Here is a 21,367-nt window from a genome sequence, read left to right as displayed (position 1 = left end):
TACAGAATCCAAAATTTACCCATGCTTATAGAATATACATTATTTTTCTTTCCAAAGGCCTTATTGGTGTGAGAGAAAAAATAGGTCAAACAAATAGATATGTTAATTTGGGATTTGGACTAGGAAAGTGATACCAGATAAAAAATGGAAAGATGCTTGGGTCATCAATCCTTAGTGTCTATAAGATACTTTTCAGTTTTCTCTTAGAAATTCCCAACTTATTTTCTTTTGTTTAGACCTTCCTCTTTGTTTTCCTGTACCATTACCCCATCATATTTATTTTCGCATGGATATTTTAATCTTTTAAGTTCCATTTACATTAAGATCATGTTTAGTAAAATGAAGAAAAACACAACAAACACTATATTATAAATGACAAAAGTAATTTATATTTCAAAAGAACAAGCAAAATACTAGGGAGAGGGGACATTGTGGATGATGAGTTGATAAAGAACTCCCTTTTTTTCTGACTAGGAAAGCCACCAAAACTGTGTTGAAATTTAGATTTGGAAGACCAAATTTCTGTACGCTCTCCTACAATAGAGAGAATGAATCTCTTTGACAAAATTCCTTGTAATTTATATAACATTTTACTTGTAAGCTTACATTTTATGAATTTATTTCTTTTTATTTCTATCATTTTATATTTCACATCATTTGAAGCATAAATATAAATGTGTGTATTTTAACACTCTCAATATTTAAGTACAATCAGTAAGTTATTAGGAAAGATTCAATAACAAATTTGAAATATGAAAGGTCACAGTCCACAAAGCAGCTGCTTAAGAAGGCATTTCACTTTAAAGCAATGGTAAAATAAAATGGGGAAAAAAGGGAAGAAAGAAAGAAGTTACCGTAGGTGCAGGGGGAATGAGTTTGTACTTATAAAGTGAAATCTCATCAATTTGAAATATTATACACTTTACTAGTGGACTGGTGCACGAAATTTGTGCACATTAAAAGGGATTAATTAGAGGAAGTATTTTAATATTGCTATTTGCCCTTTTTCTATAATAGAAGTGTCAGAAATGAAAAAAAAATTAGTAAAATGTATATGAAAATCTTCCTCCTGTCAGAGTCTGGGGCACGCTGTGGGACCCAGAGTCAAGTCCCGGCCCACCCGTGGAACCTCAAAATCGTGCAAGACCACCCAGACCCAGCTGGCCCCACCCCCATTGGGCGAGATCCAGACCTGGCCGGCCCCACCCCCGTCAAGCCCCGCCAGGCGGCGGGTGCAGCCTCAGGTCCCCTGGCCCAGCTCTGGGTGGAGGGTGCAGCCTCAGGTCCCCCGTCAAGCTCCACCGGATTGGGGGCATGGCCTGAGGTACCCCGTCAAGCCTTGCCAGGCGGGGGGGCATGGCCTGAGGTCCCATGTCAAGCCCTACTGGGCAGGAAGCACAGCCTCAGGTCCCCTGCCCCGGTCCACTACCACACAGCCTCAGGTCCCTGCTGATTGCTCCTTAAGGCTCGTTATGGGAACTCAGCCTCTGCTGTGCGTGCAGCCATCTTGTGTTACGGAAACCCTGCCTCCACTGTGGGTGCCACCATCTTTGTGATGGTGTGCTGGTCAATTTGCATATCCCCTCTTTATTAGACAGGATATTATTTTTTCTAAAGCAATTAAACATTTTTCTCTCAGGTTCACTAAAGGGCATTTCAAATAGGAAATTTTAAGCTATCAATAGGAAAAATTTCTAGTTTATGATGGTTGATCTCAGTCAATAAGTAATAGATATCCTGAATATCCCCACACTCCTAGAATTGGTGGCACAATTCCCTTATTATTTTAAGATGAATATATCATTTAGTTTTTAAAAAATTGATTTCCCAAATAATTTTGCTTATCAAGATATTTTTATCTTTATTGTCTTTGAAAGTTCCTCTAAAAAAAAAATAATCGAAAAAAAGAGACATTCTTTCTCTTTCCCAAATTAGTCTGATGATGACAAGGATGGGAAAGTTGCTAATATTTAAACCCCTAAGGTTTCAAGCCAGCAGGATTTGTAACATGTCCAGATAAACATAAAAGGACCTATGCACTCAGTGAAATCTGTGACTAGTTCTGATAGATTTATCTCTTGCGTCCTCTCTATCACCTTCTCATTGCATTCTCAAATGTTTGACAGCTCTGATTTTTACAGATGAATATGATTGTGATAAAGAAAAATTTCCTCCCTTGTGATTTATTGTCCTTCACTTGCTAACCCATTAAAATGCATGCATTTTAATTAAAAGACAGAGGAAGTATTCATAAGAAAGTCTAGATTTTCCTAAAAAGACAGAAATACTCAAGTTATAAATGCCTGAAAATATGCTTTTTTTCTTGTTTTTAGATAAAAGAAAATATGCTAGATACACAATAGTCCCTCAGTAAATGCCTGTTTTACTGATATAATTTTGTAGGACTATCTATCTATATTAATTCTAGGTTAAAGACAACATAAAATTAACAACTAATTTTAAAGGTATTCATTAGTTTGAAGGACTGGGATATTTAAAGATATGTTTAAATGCAACTTATTTTTAGTTTCTTCAAGGTATTCATAGAAACAAATAATGAATAATTAGCTTGATTTATTTTAAAATTAATATACTTATACCAGGGAAATGAAGCTGTTTATAAAGTTAGTGACTTCATACCCTCATAGTTTTTCTTATATTAAGCAATTATAACTTGGAATAAAAATCTATAAATTTGAGAACATAAGACCTCAATACTTACCCTGACTACACTGAAGTCCAGCTTAGTCTCCTGTGCACACTGTAATATTAGCTGAAAGCAATTTTTACTTTGATTTGTCATTCCATTTTCATAATAACGCTGTAAAATCCTTTGTTGTTCTACAGTAAATACAGAACGTAGATTCATCTAAAAATAAAAGAAGATACTCTGAAAATTGGAATAAAAACTGTGTATGTGTAGAATTTGCAAGTTTTTAAAAAAACAATTTCAGTGCTTTGAAGCTGCAAGATATTTTAAAGTCAATTAATACCCATTAGTGGGCAAAAATCTGTGTGCCAAAGGGAGACAGGTTTTCACTGAAAAATTATACATAATGGAAATACATTGAATTTGCTTAGAAAAAACACCAACATTAAAGACAATAAAATGAAAGCCTTATCTGGATAGTGTCTTTCACTGAAATAAATATTTATGGCTAATAAAGCCAGAGATGGTGGTAGCCATACGTGGTCAATTATCAACAGGGACACTCACTGTTCTTTGTCAAGCAAGGCATCTGGTATATGTCTTATAGCCAGAAGCTGTGCTCTGGAACAAAAAAGTGTCTTCTTTTTCTTTCTTTCTGGGTAAAAGGGTACTTTTGATATATTAAAACAAACCCCTTTTTTAAAGCTTGAAAATAAACAAGAAGTTTTAGTGACTATGAAAATTGCTTTAGGTGATAATAAAATAATTATTTTAATAACTATATAGTATACAAATCAAGAATCAAAATCGTGTACATTTTACTAAAAAGAACCCATATAAAAACTATAAACCTTTTAATTAAATTAACAACATCATAATTAGATAAGAGAAATTTACAAAATACTTTATCCTTCCCATCAATATGTAACATACTTAATATTAAGGGAAAACAACTCTGGTAATATCAGAAGTAAAAAGCAGGTCAAACTCTTTTTAAAAATGATAAATTCTAGTAGTGCATTTTATATAAAATACTTATAATTAGATTAAGGCAATTTTAGGTTCTTGTTAAAAGCTGTCACACTGAAATTATTGCTAAAAGTTGAGTCAGAAAAAAACCCTTCCCAAGAAAAGTGTCTCTCAAAATTAGAAAAACAACAAAAATAACAACCCTATAAGCCAAACAAAATAGAAATCATTCTAGTATACTACGTATGGAAAAAAAAAACCCAAGTACACTGACATAAAAATTAACGTCCCTTTGTCTGAATATTTTAAATTATAAAGCCATCTCATAAAGAAATTAAAGACAGTCATATAGCAATCCTCTGCATTTGTACACCCAACTTCCTTTCTTGCCCATACAAACATCTTCCTATCTAATGTCTAGCGATCTGATGAAAGAAAGTCAGATATTGGAGAGGACACCAGAAAGATGAGAGTAGAGTTTCTTCCTGGGACATTAAGAAACAAATAACTCCACTAATTTTTTGAAGGGTTACCCATGAAAAAGTATAAACCTTTTATGTGAAATCTGACCAATTTTCAAAGACGTTGGGTCCAGAGGACAGCATCTATGAAAGCAATATTTACTATTATGGCTGCCAGCTTTAAGAGCACATTGTTTTTGCTGAGACAAAAGATGGAAGTCATATACCTGAAAAGCTTCATTTGGTGTGGATTTAGATGCAAAGAACTTTGGAATGAGTTCTGAGGAGGGGAATAAATTTCAGTTCACTAACGCATAATCAAGGTAAAGGCTCTGATCATTTTCTGTAGGGCTGTAATACCATAAAAAGCCTAGAGTGCAACATATGGGAGATACCCAGGTGTGATGATACCTGACCTAATAATATAGGAATGTTTTCCTATTGGCTGGCTAAAACTGCTACACTTACCCAAATGTGATATGAATCTTTAAAAGCACAGCAGGTCCTTTGTCACTAAAACTAACAGCCAACTATAGGTAACCAGTACTAAACAGATTTCTGGAGTCAACAATTCTAACAATAGTGTAAACTTTTTAGTTTTTCCCTTAAATTCAGTAGCAACATCAGGAAGTGAAGTTCACTTCACTCAAGAGATCTACTATATTTCTTTCAAATTACAGCAAGTAGACAAACCTTTATAAGCAAGATAATTTGTCATTACCTCCATCCACCCTAGTTATCTTGGTCTATTAAGTGGAACAATATTGAATGATTATACTACCAAAACTTTAAATCATTTGCACAAAAATTAAGAGTTGTAAAAACCTTCAAAGTTGGGGTCTTATACTGTATATGTGGTAGATAAAATAATAATCCACTGGTTTCATAAAAATGGAGGTCTACTGATTTGGGGTAGGGAAGGTAACTGAATTAAGGGATTAAATGCTAAAATAAGTCATTTAGCTTTACCCCAAGATTTATTCTTTGCACTGTACCACCCACTCAGCACATGCCATCCCACAAGAATAAGACAACTTGTGACCTACTCTCAGCTCTACTGTGATATATTGGGTAAATCACTTAATTTCTATAAGCATCCATTTCCTAGTCTATAAAATATTAGATTCTATGACATTTTACTTTTCAGTCTGGATTGGTCCAATCATTTGGGATATGCAAACTGATTTTTCTTAAATTATAAAGTATGTTACAGTTATAATGTATTTATATTTTTTAAGTATAACTAGGCCATTTTGTTTATAGTATTCAGGTATGTGATTTGTTAGATTTCTCTAAGCTTTAAAATTTGATGTTTTAATGAGGACCCTGAGCCATTGAGAAAAGATTAAATTATGCTCAGTATATTGTATTCAAACAAGGAGAACAATGAGTAACATATTTTAGATTTATTGCTTCAGAAGTACTTGAAAAATAGTTTCTAGGAATGACTACCTCTTTAGAAGTTCCTGGTAGCTAAGGATATATTTTCACATGGGAATATATCAGATAAATTCCTATATAACATTGTTCTTATACATCAGATGTCATGCTTAAAATCTGCTCTAATAATGCCCTAATAATGTCTTAACTGGTTAACTAATTTGCAAAGTACCAAAATATTTTACTCATAAGTACTCATTCTTGAAAAATAGGATATTAAAATGGGGAGTCCATAAAATTCAATTCAAATATTACACATTTTTTCCAACAATAAAAATTTGAAGTTTGTGTAAGCCATTGTTTTTTTTGTTTTGTTTTGTTACTGTTGTTAAAGAGTTAAGCCTAGGTTAATATAACACCTTGAGTATCTTTATCTTGGCCAATATGTCTCTATTAACATTGTCCTTTTAGTCTATTATTATTATTCATCTTTAAATTTACATACAATAAATATCACTCTTTTGGTGTATAGTTTTATGAGTTAAGACAAATATATGTATATAGTAGTCATGAAACCACCTCCACCATAAAAACACAAAACAATTCTATCACTCCAAAATAATTCCCTTATGCTGCTTCTTTATAATCAATCCCTCCAGCCACACAGGCCCTGTCAACAACTAATCTGTTTCTATAATTTTAATTTTTATAGAATGCCATAATAATGGAGTTACACATATGTATCCTACTGAAACTAGCTTCTTTCATTGACCACAATGCATTTGATATTTACCTGTGTTGTATGTATCAGTACTTTGTTTCTTTTTATTTCAGAGTAGTATTCCATTGTATGGATGTACCATGGTTTATCCATTCATCCATCAATGGACATTTGGGCTTTTTCAAGTTCTTAACTATTATTAATAAAGCTGTTAAAAACATTTATATGCAGGTTTAGCTCTGCAAATATGGTTTAATTTCTCTTGAGCAAATACTCTGGATTGTAATTGCTAGGTAATATGGTAAGTATATGCTTAACTTTATAAGAAACTGCTAAACTGTTTTAAAAAGTGGCTTGTGTTCAAAAGTACACAATGTTTTTCTCAAAAATATTCTGTGAAGTTTCTTTGTGTTTTTTTTTTATCTCCTCACCAGTATTTATCATACTTATTTGAAGTTAGCCATTCTAATATCTGTATAATAGTATATTATTATTATGGTTTTAATTTGTATTTTCCTAGTGACTAATGATGTTGAGCATCTATTAATATGCTTATTTGCAATCCATATATCTTCTTTGTAGAAGTGTCCAAATATTTTGCAAATTTTTAAACTGGATTGTTTGCTTAGGTATTATTGAGTTGTTAGGGTTTATTACATATTCTGTATACATGTCATCAGAAATATGACTTGCAAATATTCTCTCCCTGCTTTTGATTTGTCTTCTTATTTTATTAACAGTGTAGTTCACAAACACGTTTTCTTTTTAAATTCTTTATTGTTGAAAGTATTACATATGTCTCCTTTTCCCCCCCATTGATCTCTACCAGCCCACTCCCACCTCCCAGCACAGGCCCTCATACCCCAACAGTGTCTGTGTCTATTGATTATGCTTATATGCACGCATACAAGTCCTTTGGTTGATCTCTTACACCCCTTCTCACCCTCCCCTGTCTTCCTTATGAGGTTTGATGGTCTATTCAATACTTCTATGTCTCTGGATCTATGTTTGTTCATCTGTTTATGTTGTTCATTATATTCCACAAATGAGTGAGATCATGTGATACTTATCTTTCTCTGTCTGGCTTATTTCACTAAGCATAATGCTCTCTAGGTCCATCCATGCTGTTGCAAATGGTAAGATTTCTTTCTTTTTTCCCCAAATATATTTTTATTGACTTCAGAGAGAAAGGGAGAGGGAGAGATAGAAACATCAATGATGAGAGAGAATAATTGATTGGCTGCCTCCTGCACCCCCCTCACTGGGGATCGAGCCAGCAACCTGACCAGGAATCAAACCAGTGACCTCTTGGTTCCTGGGTCAACGTTCAACCGCTAAGCCACATTTGGCTGGGCAAGAGTTGTTTCTTTTTGTAGCAGCACGGTATTCCATTATGTAGATGTACCACAGCTTTATAATTCACTCATCTGCTGATGGACACTTAGGCTGTTTCCAAATCTTAGTTATTATAAATTGTGCTGCTATTATATTGATAAATCAAGTGTATTCTTTTTTTTAATTTTATTTTTATTGTTGACAGTATTACAGATGTCCCCCAATTTTCCTCCCTTGACCCCTTTCCTCCCAGCCCCTGCTGCACCCCAGGCCTTTGCCACACTATTGTTTGTGTCAACTGGTTATGCATATATGTATACTAGGGGCCCATGGCACAAATTCGTGCACCTTGAAAGGAACTGTCAGCCGTGAGGCTGTGGTGGGTACAGGGGCAGGTCTCGGCCCATCCTCCATGCCCCTGCCCGGCCCCTCCAACTGCGGCCCCCTGGTCCCCTCTCTGCCGGCAGCCCTGCTCCTGCCACCGCCACATCCATGCGCTGACAGCGCTGTTCCCCTCCGGTAACTGCTGATGGCGTGGAGAGGATTGTGGCCAGTGCCAACAGCAGGTGCAAGCAGGGCCAGCACCATCAGAAGGTGTGAGTGGTGGCTACTTTCCCAATCACCCCTCAGCAGCAGGGGGAGTTGGAGAAGCCCTCAGAGGCGATCAGGGCTGGCAGCTGCCACTCGCACCAGCTGATGGCTCTGAGTGATTGGGACCAGCACCAGGCGCTGGCAGTGGGTGGAAGGGCCAGGCGGGATCATGGCATGCGGGAGCAAAGAATTTTCATTAACCACCAGAGGCTCACCCTGATGACAGCAACCAGCACCCCACCTTGGTCTAGCGCCCCTGCTCACCTGCTCCACCATCCCACCATGGCCGATGCCTGCCATGTTCCATGCTCTGCCATCTGCTGCTGACACCTGCCATATACTGGGTTGCGGGGGACTGATCAGGGGCCAGCAGCCTGGGGGAAGAGTCATGGGTGGTTGGCTGCCTGGCCCTGCCCCTGATAGGAGTGGGGGGCTGATTGAGGGTGGAGCTGGCTGGGGGAAGGGGCTGTGGGCTGATCAGGGTGGTGGGGGCCCATCGGGGGTGGGGCCAACTGGGGGGAGGGTCTTCAGGCAGTTGGCCAGGCGGCCCTGCCCCTGATTGGGGTGGTGGGGCCTGTTGGGGGCGGGGAAGGCTCTGGGGAAGGGCTGCAGAAGGTTAGCAGGCCAGCCCCGCCCCCAATGGGCCCCCCCACCCTTATGGGGCCGGTCAGGGGGAGGGGCTGCGGAGGGTTGGCCGGGCTGCTCTGCCCTCTATTGGGGTGGGAAAGGCTGATCAGGGGCGGGGCGGGGACGGCTGGGGTGAGGAGCCATGGGAGGTTGGCCAGCCATCTCCAACCCCTGATCGGGCCAGTTCACTGGCCGCAGTGGGCGTCATAGCGACTGGTTGTTCTGGTCATTATGGCGTTATGGTCGCTGGCTTTTTATATATATAGATAAATTCTTTGGTTAATCTCCTCTGGTCTCCCTGCCAAGATTTGTCAGCCTATTCTATGCATCCATTCCTCTGGACCTGTTTTGTTCATCAGTATATTATGCTCATTTGATTTGACATATAAGTGAGATCATGTGCTATGTCTTTCTCTGATTGGCTTGTTTCACTAAGTATAATACTTCCCAGGTCCATCCATGCTGTCATAAAGGGTAAGAAATTATTCTTTTTACAGTTGCATAATATTCTATTGTGTAAATTTACCACTGCTTTGTAATCCACTCATTCACTAATGGGCACTTGGGCTGTTTCCAGATCTTAGCTATTGTAAGTAACACTGCTATGAACAGAGGGGTGCATATATTCTTTCTGATTGGTGTTTCAGGTTTCTTAGGATATATTCCAAGAGTGGGATCATTGGTTCAAATGGCAAATGAATTGTGGTTTTAGTGCTATATCTAAAAAATCTTGTTTAATTCGTGGTCACAAAAATTTTCTGTTTCTTCTAGCAGTTTTATATTTTTTCAATTCACATTTATGTTTATGACTCATTTTTTTCCATTTATTTCCTACAAGACATTACATAGAATTATTTCTCTCCCCCCTCCATTAAATCTTTGTGAGAAATCACGAATGAAGCTATCTGAGCATGGGATTTTCTTTGTTGGAAAGTTTTAAACTAAAAATTGTTTATTTGTGTTATTCTGGTTATATCTGTTTCTTCTTGAGTAAGCTTTGGTAATTTGTGTTTTTTAAAGAATTGGTCAATTTTATCTAAGTTTCTGTATTTAAAGTGTAAAGTTTTTTATACTATTTTCTTATTATTTGGGCTATAGGGTTGGTTTAGATGCACCTTTTCTTATTGAGTTTGACAGTTTGTTTCTTCTCTATTATTTGTCTTGGTCAGTTTGGCCAGGGGCTTATCACTTTTATTTTTAAAACATTTTTATCTATTTCAGAGAGGAAGGGAGAGGGAAAGAGAGATAGAAACATCAATGATGAGAGAATCATTGATTGGCTGCCTCCTGCATGCCCCCAAACTGGGCATCGAGCCTGCAACCCAGTCATATACTCTTGACCAGAATCGAACCCAGGACCCTTCAATCCACAGGCCAAGGCTCTATCCAAACCAGCTAGGGTGATTTTTATTGACCTTCTGAAATAAGTAGCTTTTGGTTTCATTGAATTTGGTCTGTTGTTTATCTGTCTCCATTTTCATTGAATTTTGTTCTTATTTTTACTATTCTCTTCATGCTGCTAATTTAGATTAAATTTTCTATTTTTTTCTAGTTTTTTTAAAGATGGAAATTTAGATTGCTGATCTTTGGCCTTTCATATTTTTTAAAAATTTCAGCAATTAATATTAAAAATTTACTTCTAAGGATGGCTTTGGCTAATTTTGATAGGCTGCATTTTTTAACAGTCTTATCAAGGTATAATTGATATACAAAGAGCTGTACATATTTAAAGTCCACAATTTGATGAGTTATGCAAAAACCAATGATATAATCACCATAATTGAAGTAATCAACATATCCAACTCAACCCAGAGTTTTTTTGTATCTCATGGATTTTCTGTTTGTTTTGTAATAAGAACACTTAACAGGAAATCTAACCTGTTAACAAATTTTGAAGTGTGCAAAACAGTAGTGTTAACTTGTAACTACTATATTGTACAGCAGATCTCTAGTACTTATTCATTCAGCATAACTGAAACTATATATCTATTGAATAACAACTCCCCACTTTCCTCACTCTCTGTCTCCTGGTAACCACTATGGCTTTCTCTGTTTCTGTGAGTTTAACTATTTTGCAGCCCTCGTACAAGTTGAATCATGCACTATATATCCACTGACTTGCTTACTTCACTCAGAATAGTATCCAACAGATTTATGCATGTTGTTGCAAATGACATAATTTCCCTTTTTAAGGCTGAATAATATTCCACTGTATGTATATACGATATTTTCTTTGTTCCTCTGTAAATGGACATTTTGTTTCCATACTGTGCTTATTGTATATAGTGCTGCAATAAACATGGTAGTGCAGATACTTCTTTAAGATCCTGATTTTAATACTTTTAATATAATATCCAAAAGTGGTATTGTTGGGTCATATAGTAGTTCTATTTTTAATTTTTCAAGTATCTCCATATAGCTTTCTATAGTTCCTGAACATTTTTGCATTCCCACCAACAATGTACAGGGGTTCCAGTTTCTCCACAACCCTGACAAGACCGGTTATATTTTGGCTTTTTAATAATAGCTATCCCAACAGGTGTAAACAACTATTCATAAAAAAAAATCAACTTAAAGTAAATTAAAGACTTAAACATAGACCTGAAGCTAAAAACTTCTAGAAGGAAGCATAGGAAAAAAGAAACAAAACTTTTGGACATTTGTCTTGCCAATGATTCTTGAACATGTCACCAAAATTATAGGCAACAAAAGCAAAAATAGATAAGTGGGACTTCATAAATCTAAAAATCTTCTGCAAAAGAAACAATCAACAAAATTAAAAAGTAATTTATGAAATGGAAAAAATATTTCAAACCATATATCTGATAAGGGGTTAATTTTCAAAATATATCATATATCATATATATATATATATATATATATATATATATATATATATATGGAACTCAACAACTCAATAGAGGAAAAAACAACAACAAAAAAACACCTACTTGCCCAATTAAAAAAAAATGGTAAAAGGGCTTGAACACACTTTTCTGAAGAAAACATACAAATGCCCAAGAGATATTTAAAAAGATGCCTATCACTATTAGTTATCAGGGGAATTCAAATCAAAACAATGAGAACACCGGGTGCATCTAAATTGTAATTTAGATTAAAATACTCCCTATTTTCCCTTGTTTATAGTTTAATTAAAATATTTAAGGATCTCCAAGATATCTTTGTTATTGATTTCATTTGGCTACAGTTAGAGAACATCCTATATAATAAAGAGGTAATATGCAAATTGAATGTCATGCCCTAGCACAAGATGGCCACCCCATGTGGTCACAAGATGGCGGCCCTCATGTGAACACAACAGGCTGCCCCCATGTGGTCACAAGATGGCCACCACAAGATGGCTGGCAGGGGAGGGCAGTTAGGGGCAACCAGGCTGGCAGGGGAGGTCAGTTGGGGGTGGCCAGGCCAGCAGGGGAGGGCAGTTGAGGGCAATCAGGCTGGCAGGGGAGCAGTTAGGTGTCGATCAGGCTATCAGGGGAGTGGTTAGGAGTTGATCAGGCTGGAAGGCAAAAGTGGTCACAGGCAATCAAGCAGGCAGGCAGGCGAGCGGTTGGGAGCCAGCAGTCCTGGATTGTGAGAGGGATGTCTGACTGCTGGGATCGGGCCTAAACCAGCAGTCAGACATCCCCCGAGGGGTCCCAGATTGGAGACGGTGCAGGCTCTGCTGAGGGACACCCCGCCCAGTGCACGAATTTGATGCACCAGGCCTCTAGTACTTTATATAATTCCAATTGTTTTAAAATTTGTAAAGTTTATGTTATGGCCCAACAGAATATGGTTTCTTTTAAAGACTGTTCTATTCATATTTGAAAGGAACATGTCTTCTGCTGTACTAAAAATGTCCATTAATTCATGTTGGTTGATAATATTGTTCAGACCTTCTATATCTTTTTTTTCCTTTTGTTGTATTGTTAATCCTCACCTGAGGATCATTTTTATTGATTTTTAGAGAGAGTGGAAAGGAGGAGGAAATACAGAGAGAAACAGCAATGTGAGACACATCGATTGGTTGCCTCCTGCATGCTGCAACTGGTACATGCCCTTGACAGGAATTGAACCCTGGGCCCTTCAGTAGGCTGACACTCTATCCACTGAGCCAAACCAGCTAGGGCAGATCTTCTATATCTTTAATGATTTTATGATTGCTTTTTTGTTGTTGTTGTTGTTGTTAATCCTCATCCCAGGATATTTTTCCAATGATTTTTAGAGAGAATGGAGGAGAGAGGGAAAGGCAGAAACATGGATATGAGAGAAACATTGATTGGTTGCCTCCTGCATGAGCCCTGATGAGGACCTGGGTGGGGGAGGAGCCCGCAACTAAGGTACGTACCCTTGACTGGAATTGAACCCAGACCCTTTAGTCCACAGGCCAAAGCTCTATCCACTGAGCAAAACTGGCTAGGGCTGATACTTGTTTTAATAATTATTGAAAGAAAAATAATGAAATCCAAAAGTATACTTATAGACATGTCTATTTCTATTTTTATTTAATTTTTCTTTTTTTATTGAATTCATTGGGGTGACACCTATACTAATAAAAGTATAATATGCTAATTAGACCAGGTGACCGGACATCTTCCAGATGTCTAACTTCCTTCCAGATAGTTATGGGATGACCAGGCCAGCAGGGGGGCAGTAGGGGGGCAACCAGGAAGGCAGGGGGTGACCAGGCCAGCAGGGGGGCAGTTAGGGGGTGATCAGGCATGCAGGCAGGCGAGCAGTTAGGAGCCAGCTGTCCCGATTGCGAGAGAGATGTCCAACAGGATCGGGCCTAAACCGGCAGTCGGACATCCCCCGAGGGGTTGTGAATTCAGTGCATGAATTCGTGCATGGGTGGGGTCCAACCATCCTGGCCAGGGGGAGGGGACATGGGCAGTTGGCCAGTCTGCCTGCTGGTCGAACTCCTGGTCGAGGGGACAATTTGCATATTAGCCTTTTATTATATAGGATATACACTGAGTGGCCAGATTATTATGCATTCAGAGAGTAGGTTTCAGGTGTACAATTCTATAATACATCATCTGTATATTATATTTTGTGTTCAGCACCCCAAGTCAAGTCTCCTTCTATCACCATTTATCCTCCTTATATCCTCTTCCACCTCCCTCCCCCCCCCCCAACCCTTTTTTCCCTCTGGTAATGACCATACTATTGTCTGTGTCAATGATTTTTTATTTTATTTGCTTAATCCCTTCACCTTTTCCACCCAGTCCTGCAAGTATCTTCCCCTCTTAACAGCGGTCAATCTGTTCTCTGTCTAAGAGTCAGTTTCTCTTTTGTTTGATAGTTTATTTTGTCCATTATCCACATACTAATTAAATCATATGGTACTTGCCTTTCTCTAACTGGCTTATTTCAGTTAGCATAATATGCGGGTCCATCCATGCTGTTGCAAAAGGTAAGATTTTTTTATGGCCTAGTAGTATTGCATTGTATAAATGCACCACAGCTTTTTTATCCACTCATCTACTAATGGGCACTTGGGCTGCTTTCAAATATTGGCTATTGCAAATAACGTTGCCATGAACATAGGCGTGTATATATTCCTTCAAATTAGTGTTTCAGGTTTCTTTGGATAAATTCCCAGAAATGGAAACACTGGGTCATAAGACAGTTCCATTTTTAAATATTTAAGGTACTCCATACTGCTTTTCACAGTGGCTGCACCAGTCAGCATTCCAACCAACAGTGCACGAGGGTTCCCTTTTCTCCACATCCTTGCCAACACTCGTTTGTTGATTTATTGATGAGAGTCACTGTGAAAGATGTGAAGTGATATTTCATGATGTTTTTTTAAATCCTCACCAGAGGATATGTTTATTGATTTTAGAGAGACAGGAAGGGAGAAAAACATCCATATACAAGTAAGAGAAAAATATCAATGGATTGCTTCCCATACGTGCCCTGATCAGGGATCCAACCCACAACCTAGGTATGCGCCCTAACCAGAAATCAAAACCGCAACCTTTTGATCTATCGGACGACACTCCAACCAACTGAGCCACTGGGCCAGTGTTCCCATTGTGGTTTTATTTGCATTTCTCTGATTATTAGTGATGTCAAGCATCTCTTCATATGTCTGTTGGCCATCTCTATGTCCTCTTTGTGTAAGTGACTATTCAGGTCCTTTGCCCATTTTTAAATTGGTAGTATTTTTTTTTTCATTGTTAAGTTTGATAAATTCTTTATATTTTGGATATTAACCCCTTATCACATATCCTACCTAATAATAGACAAATATGCAAATTGACCATACCTCTGACACACCCACAAGCCACGCCCACCATCCAATCAGAGCACATATGCAAATTAGCCCAAACCAAGATGTCTACAGCCACAGAGAGCAAGGTTTCCCAGGTAACAGAGGAAGCCAAGCTTTCCGCCCGCCCTTGCCAGGCCTAAGCCTCCACTCAAGCTACAAAGTTTCAATTATACAAAGTAAACAAATTCAAACAAATGGCGGCAGAATGGAGCTTGAGAGAGCAGGCCAGCGTTGCCGCTGGCAACAGGGGAAGCAAAGCTTTCCGCACACCCTGGCCGGGCCCACCCGCTTAAGGCAACAAAATTTCAATTATAACCCCAACAGAAATGGCTGCCAACCTTGGAGGGAGCCCCAGGCTTGGCTCCGCTCCAGGCTACAAAGTTTCAATTGTAGAAGGAAAATAAATTTCAGATACCAGGGCCTACGCTTGGGTTGCCAGGGGGCGTGGCAGGCCTGCAAACCACCACAGGCCCCTCGCTCAGGCCGCCCCAGGCCCCAAGGGAACCCCCACCTGATCCGGGATGCCCTTCAGGGCAAACCAGCTGCCCCCACCCCTGTACCGGGCCTCTATCCTATCTAATAAAAGAGTAATATGCAGATTGATCATCACTGCAACACACAATATAACTGCCCCCATGTGGTAAAGATCCTGCCCCCATGTGGACACAAGATGGCCAGCAGGAGAGGGCAGTTGGGAGGTACCCGGCCTGCAAGGGAGGGCAGTTGAGAAGGACCAGGCCTGCAAGGGAGGGCAGTTGGAGGTGATCAACCCTGCAGGAGAGGGCAGTTAGGGGTGACCAGGCCGGAAGAGGAGGGAAGTTGGGGGCAAACAGGCTGGAAGCAGAGTGGTTAGGGGGTGATCAGGCTGGCAGGCAGAAGCGGTTAGGGGCAATCAGGAAGGCAGGCAGGCAAGCAGTTGGGAGCCAGCAGTCCTGGATTGCGAGAGGGATCGGGCCTAAACAGGCAGTCGGACATCCCTCGAGGGGTCCCATATTGGAGAGGGTACAGGCTGGGCTGAGGGACAACCCCCCTCCGTGCACGAATTTCGTGCATCGGGCCTCTAGTATTATTGATAAATATCTTCTTCCATTCAGTGTGTTGTTTTTTAATTTTGTTGATAGTTTACTTTCCTGTGCAAATGTTCTTAGTTTGATGTAGTTTCATTTGTTTATTTTTTCTTTTTATTCCCTTCCTGGAGGTAATATATCAGAAAAAAATATTGCTACAAGAAATGCCCAAGACTTTACTGCCAACATTTTTCTTTACAATTTTTAAGGTTTTCAGTTTAACATTTAAGACTTTAATCTATTTGGAGTTCATTTTTATTTTGTCAAAATGTAACTATTATTTTTTTTATTTTTAAAAGTATTACAAATTGTAGGATGTATGTCTCCTTTTTTCCCCATTGCCCTCCCCCTGGCCTCCCCTATAGCCCCAGAACATGCCCTCACCCCCCTTCCCAGTGTCTTGTGTCCACTGGTTATGCTTATATGCATGCATACAAGTCCTTTGGTTGATCTCTTACACCCCCCAACCCTCTCCTGCCTCTCACTGTAGTTTGACAATCTGTTCAATGCTTCTTTGCCTCTGTATCTATTTTTGTTCATCAGTTTATAATCTTTATATTTTACAAATGAGTGAGATCATGTGGTATTTATCTTCCACTGACTGGCTTATTTTGCTTAGCACAATGCTCTCCAGTTCCATCCATGATGTTGCCAATGGTAAGAATTCCTTCTTGTTTACAGCAGCTTAGTATTCCATTGTGTGGATGTATCACAGTTTTTTAATCCACTCATCTGCTGATGGCACTTGGGCTGTTTCCAAATCTTAGCTATTGTAAATTGTGCTGTTATGAACATAGGGGTGCAGATATGCTTTCTAATTGGTGTTTCTGGTTTCTTGGGATATATTCCTAGAAGTGGGATTACTGGGTCAACTGGGAGTTCCATTTTGAGTTTTTTTGAGGAAATGGCATAATGTTTTCCACAGTGGTTGCACCCGTCTGCATTCCCACCAGCAGTGAAGGAGGGTTCCTTTTTCTCTGCATCCTCTCCAGCACTTGTCCTTAGTTGTTGATGATAGCCATTCTGGCAGGTGTGAGATGGTACCTCATTGTTGTTTTGATTTGCATCTCTTGGATGATTAGTGACTTTGAGCATGTTTTGATATGTCTCTAGGCCTTCTGTATGTCCTCTTTCAAAAAGTGTCTATTTAGGTCCTTTGCCCATTTTTTAATTGGATTGTTTATCTTCCTTTTGTTAAGTTGTATGAGTTCCCTATAAATTTTGGAGCTTAAACCCTTATCGAGATAACATTGGAAAATATGTTCTCCCATGTGGTGGGCTTTCTTGTTGTTTTGATGATGGTTTCTTTTGCTGTGCAGAAATTTTTTATTTTGATGTAATCCCATTTGTTTATTTTCTCATTAGTTTCCATTGCTCTAGGAGCTGTATCAGTAAAGATATTGCTACAACAAATGTCTGCTATTTTGCTGCTTATGACTTCTTCTAATATTGTTATGGTTTCCCATCTTATGTTTAATAGATAGAAAACCCCAAAGACTCCATAAAAAAAAAAACTACTAGACTTAATAAATGAATTCAGCAATGTAGCAGGATACAAAATTAACACCCAGAAGTATATGGCTTTCTATACACCAATAATGAACTCACAGAAAGAGAAACTAAAAAAACAATCCCATTTACCATTGCAACAAAAAATTAAGATACCTCGGAATAAATTTAACCCAGGAGATAAAGGACCTGTACTTAGAAAACTTCAGGATGCTGAAAAAAGAGATAGAGGAAGACATAACAAATGGAAAGATATACCATGTTCATGGATTGGTAGAATCAACATCATTAAAATGTCCATACTACCCAAAGCAATCTATAAATTCAATGCAATCCCCATTAAAATACCAATGGCATACTTCAAAGACCTAGAACAAACTCCCCAAAAATTCATCTGGAATAAAAAAAGACCCCAAATAGCTGCAGCAATCTTGAGAAAAAAGAACAATGTTGGAGGGATCATAATACCAGATATCAAGCTATACTACAAAGCCGATGTTCTCAAAACTGCCTGGTACTGGCACAGGAACAGACATATAGACTAGTGGAACAGAACAGAGAACCCAAAAATTGATACAAGCCATTATGCTCAACTGATATTTGACAAAGGAGGCAAGAGCATAAAATGGAGTCAAAACAGTCTCTTCAATAAATGGTGCTGGGGAAATTGGACAGATACATACCAAAAAAATGAAACTAGACCACCAACTTACACCATACACAAAAATAAACTCAAAATATATAAAGGACTTAAATGTTTCTATTTTTAATTTTATCAGTTTTGCTTTATGTATTTTGAAGATCTGTTGTTAGGAATATACACAATTAGGATTGTTACATCCTTTTGGTGAACTGACCCTTTATTCATTATGGTATAACCCTCTCTATTCCTTGTACTATCCTTTGTTCTATGTTCTAATTTTTCTGAAACTAATATATATATACTTCCATTTTGAATACTCTGTCATAGTACATAATTTTCTAACATTTTTGCTTTAAAATTATGTCTTTATATATAAAACTAGACACCCAGTGCATGAAATTCATGCACAGGTAGGGTCCCTAGGCCTGGCCGGCGATCAGGGCTGATTGTGGCCTTCTAGCTGCCGGCTGGCACCTTCCTTCTGGCTGCCACCTGGGGCATCCCTTCGTTCCGCACCACCCCTTGGTGGTCAGCGCACATCATAGCGAGTGATCGAACTCCTGGTCTCCCGGTCAAACTCCTGTGGGGACAATTTGCATATTAACCTTTTATATATATATAAATGAGTTTCTTATATACAGAATATAGTTGGGTTTTAAAAACTTAATATGACAATACCTCTTTCAATTTAAGTGTCTAGACCACTTACCTTTAATGTAATTACTGGTAATCCTGGATTTAGGCATACCATTTTATTAGTTGTTTCTGTTTGTCCTTCTGTTTTTGTTCTGTTTTTCCTTCTCCAACTTCGTTTGGATTATTTGAATATTTTTAGAATGTTTTAATTCATTGACTTTTGGACTACATTTCTTTGCATGTTTTTGAAGTGGTTGCTTAATTTATATATTGTACTTCTAGTTCATTGTAGCCATTCTATCAAATTTTATGTCCCCAGGATAGACAAAGGGATAAGAAATTCCTTAATTTTATCTCACTGCACTATTAGCTTCTGGGGGACAGTGAACAAAATTTTATCTTTTAATTTTCCATCTTCGAGAACAATGTCTGGGATATAGTAAGTGCTCAAAGAGTTGCAAAGTTTTACCTCCACTTCTATTTCCTGAAAAAGTTTGCATATAGTTGATATTACTTCTTTCTTGTTTTATAGAATTCAATAGTTTAGTAATTTGGGCTTGGAGATTTTTTCAAAGGAAGGGTTTTAATTGCAAATTCAATTTTATTAACAGATATAAACTGCTCAGTTCTTGTATTTCTTCTCAAAGAAGCTTTGGTAATTCTGTCTTTCAAATAATATGTCCATTTCTTTTAAATTGTTTAATTTATAGGCATAAATTTAATAGACCACAGATATATTATTTAATGTCTGTTTAGTCTGTGGTGATGCCTTCTCCCTCATTACTGATAATGGTAATTTGTGTCATCTCTCTTTTCTGTTGTAAAGTCTTAAAAATCTAGCTTTTGGTTTCATTGCATTTCTTCATTTTTTCTGTATTCTATTTCATTTACTTCTGTTCTTCTTTTCTCAGGTTGCTTGTTTTTGTTTTAATTTTGCATTAAATTTATTTGGGTGACATTGGTTAATAAAATTATATAGGTTTTAGGTGTACAATTATACAATACATTACCTGTATGTTGTATTTTGTGTTCACCACATAAAATCAAGTTTCCTCCTGTCATCATTTTATCTCCCTTTACCCTCTTCTATCTCTCCCCACACCCATTTCCCTCTGGTAATCACCAAAACGTTGTCTTTGTTTACATGAGTTTTTTTTTCCTTTTTTCTTGTTTCGGTTTTAATTTACTCTTCCAGCAATAGCTCATTGTGGTGAAACTCAAATAATAAATTTTCAAACTTTCTCTTTTTCTAGGATGTCTTTAATGCTCTAAATTAACTTGTATGCACTGATTTAACTTCATTCCACATATTTTGATTTGTTGCAAATTAATTTTCACAGAGTACCAAGTGCTTCTTAATTTCCCTTGGGAGCTCTCCTTTGACCATTGGTAACTTACAAGTATGTTATTTAGTTTCTAATTATCTGGAGATTTCCCAGATATCTTTCTTTTATTGATTTTTAGTTTAATCCCTGTTACGATCAGGGGACATCCCTGATGTGATTTCAATTTTTAAAATATCAATAGTTTGTTTTATGACCCCAAATATAGTTCATGTTGAGCAATTATATGTACATGAATAATGTGCACCTTACTCCTTTAGTGTGGAGTGTACTAGTCAATTAGGTCGAGTATGTTTAGAGTATTGTTCAAGTCTTAAACAGTTATTGATTTTCTCTCTACTTGTTCTAGTAATTACTGAGACAACTCAGTAATTTTAAGGTGTTAAAATCTCTGAATATAATTGTATAATTAGTCTGTTTCTGTTTTATCAGTTTTTGCTTTAAATATTTTAGAGCTCTGTTATAGATTCCTAAATATTTAGGGTTTTTATGTTCTCTTAATGAACTGATCCCTTTATTAATATGAACTTCTTTATTTCTGATAATATTTTTTCTCTGAAATCTTTATCAGATATTACAGTGGTCAGCTTTTTAAAAATATATTTTATTTATTTCAGAGAGGAAGGGAGAAAGAGAGAGATAGAAACATCAATGATGAAAGAGAATCATTGATTGGCTGCCTCCTGCAGATCCCCTACTGGGGATCAAGCCCAAAATCGAGTCATGTGCCCTGACCAGGTATCGTACCCTGACCTCCTAGTTCATAGGTCAATGCTCAACCTCTGAGCCACCCTGGCCGGGCTGGTCAGCTTTTTTGATTATTGTTTCATGATATATTGTTTTTAATTTGTTTATGTTTAACTTATCTATTTCTTTATACAGTATTTAAAATGGGATACTTGTAGATATTATATAGAAAAGTCTAATGTGACAATATCTGCCTTTTAATTGGTATGTTTATGCCATTTTGCAATGAATGTGGTTGGGTTTAAATCTACAATTTTGTTGCTTTCTACTTGTCTTATTAGTTCTTTGTTTCCTCTTTTCCTTTTGGACTATTTGGGTTTAATTAAATATTTTATAACTTTATTTTACTGGTTAACTCATTATCCTATTGTCATTTTATTTTAGTGGTTGTTTTAGTGACCATGG

The 21,367-nt window shown here is 37.6% G+C and overlaps 1 protein-coding gene across 1 annotated transcript in view; it reads right to left on the bottom strand.

The window, feature by feature from the left end:
- The window catches only part of HDX (highly divergent homeobox), a gene marked incomplete at its 3' end in the record, with an annotated part of 159,737 nt that overhangs the window by 124,333 nt on the left and 14,037 nt on the right, over positions 1–21,367 (bottom strand). The window contains exon 2 of the mRNA XM_079765688.1: positions 2,723–2,869. Within this exon, the coding sequence (XP_079621814.1) occupies positions 2,723–2,869 (147 nt within the window). The remainder of the gene's footprint in view (positions 1–2,722; positions 2,870–21,367) is intronic.

The sequence above is a fragment of the Cnephaeus nilssonii genome (genome assembly GCF_951640355.1).
Source record: "Cnephaeus nilssonii genome assembly, chromosome: X".
Taxonomy (NCBI): Eukaryota; Metazoa; Chordata; class Mammalia; order Chiroptera; family Vespertilionidae; genus Cnephaeus; species Cnephaeus nilssonii.
The sequence above is the reverse complement of the archived record's forward strand: the minus strand, read 5'-3'. Positions and strand labels throughout refer to the sequence as shown.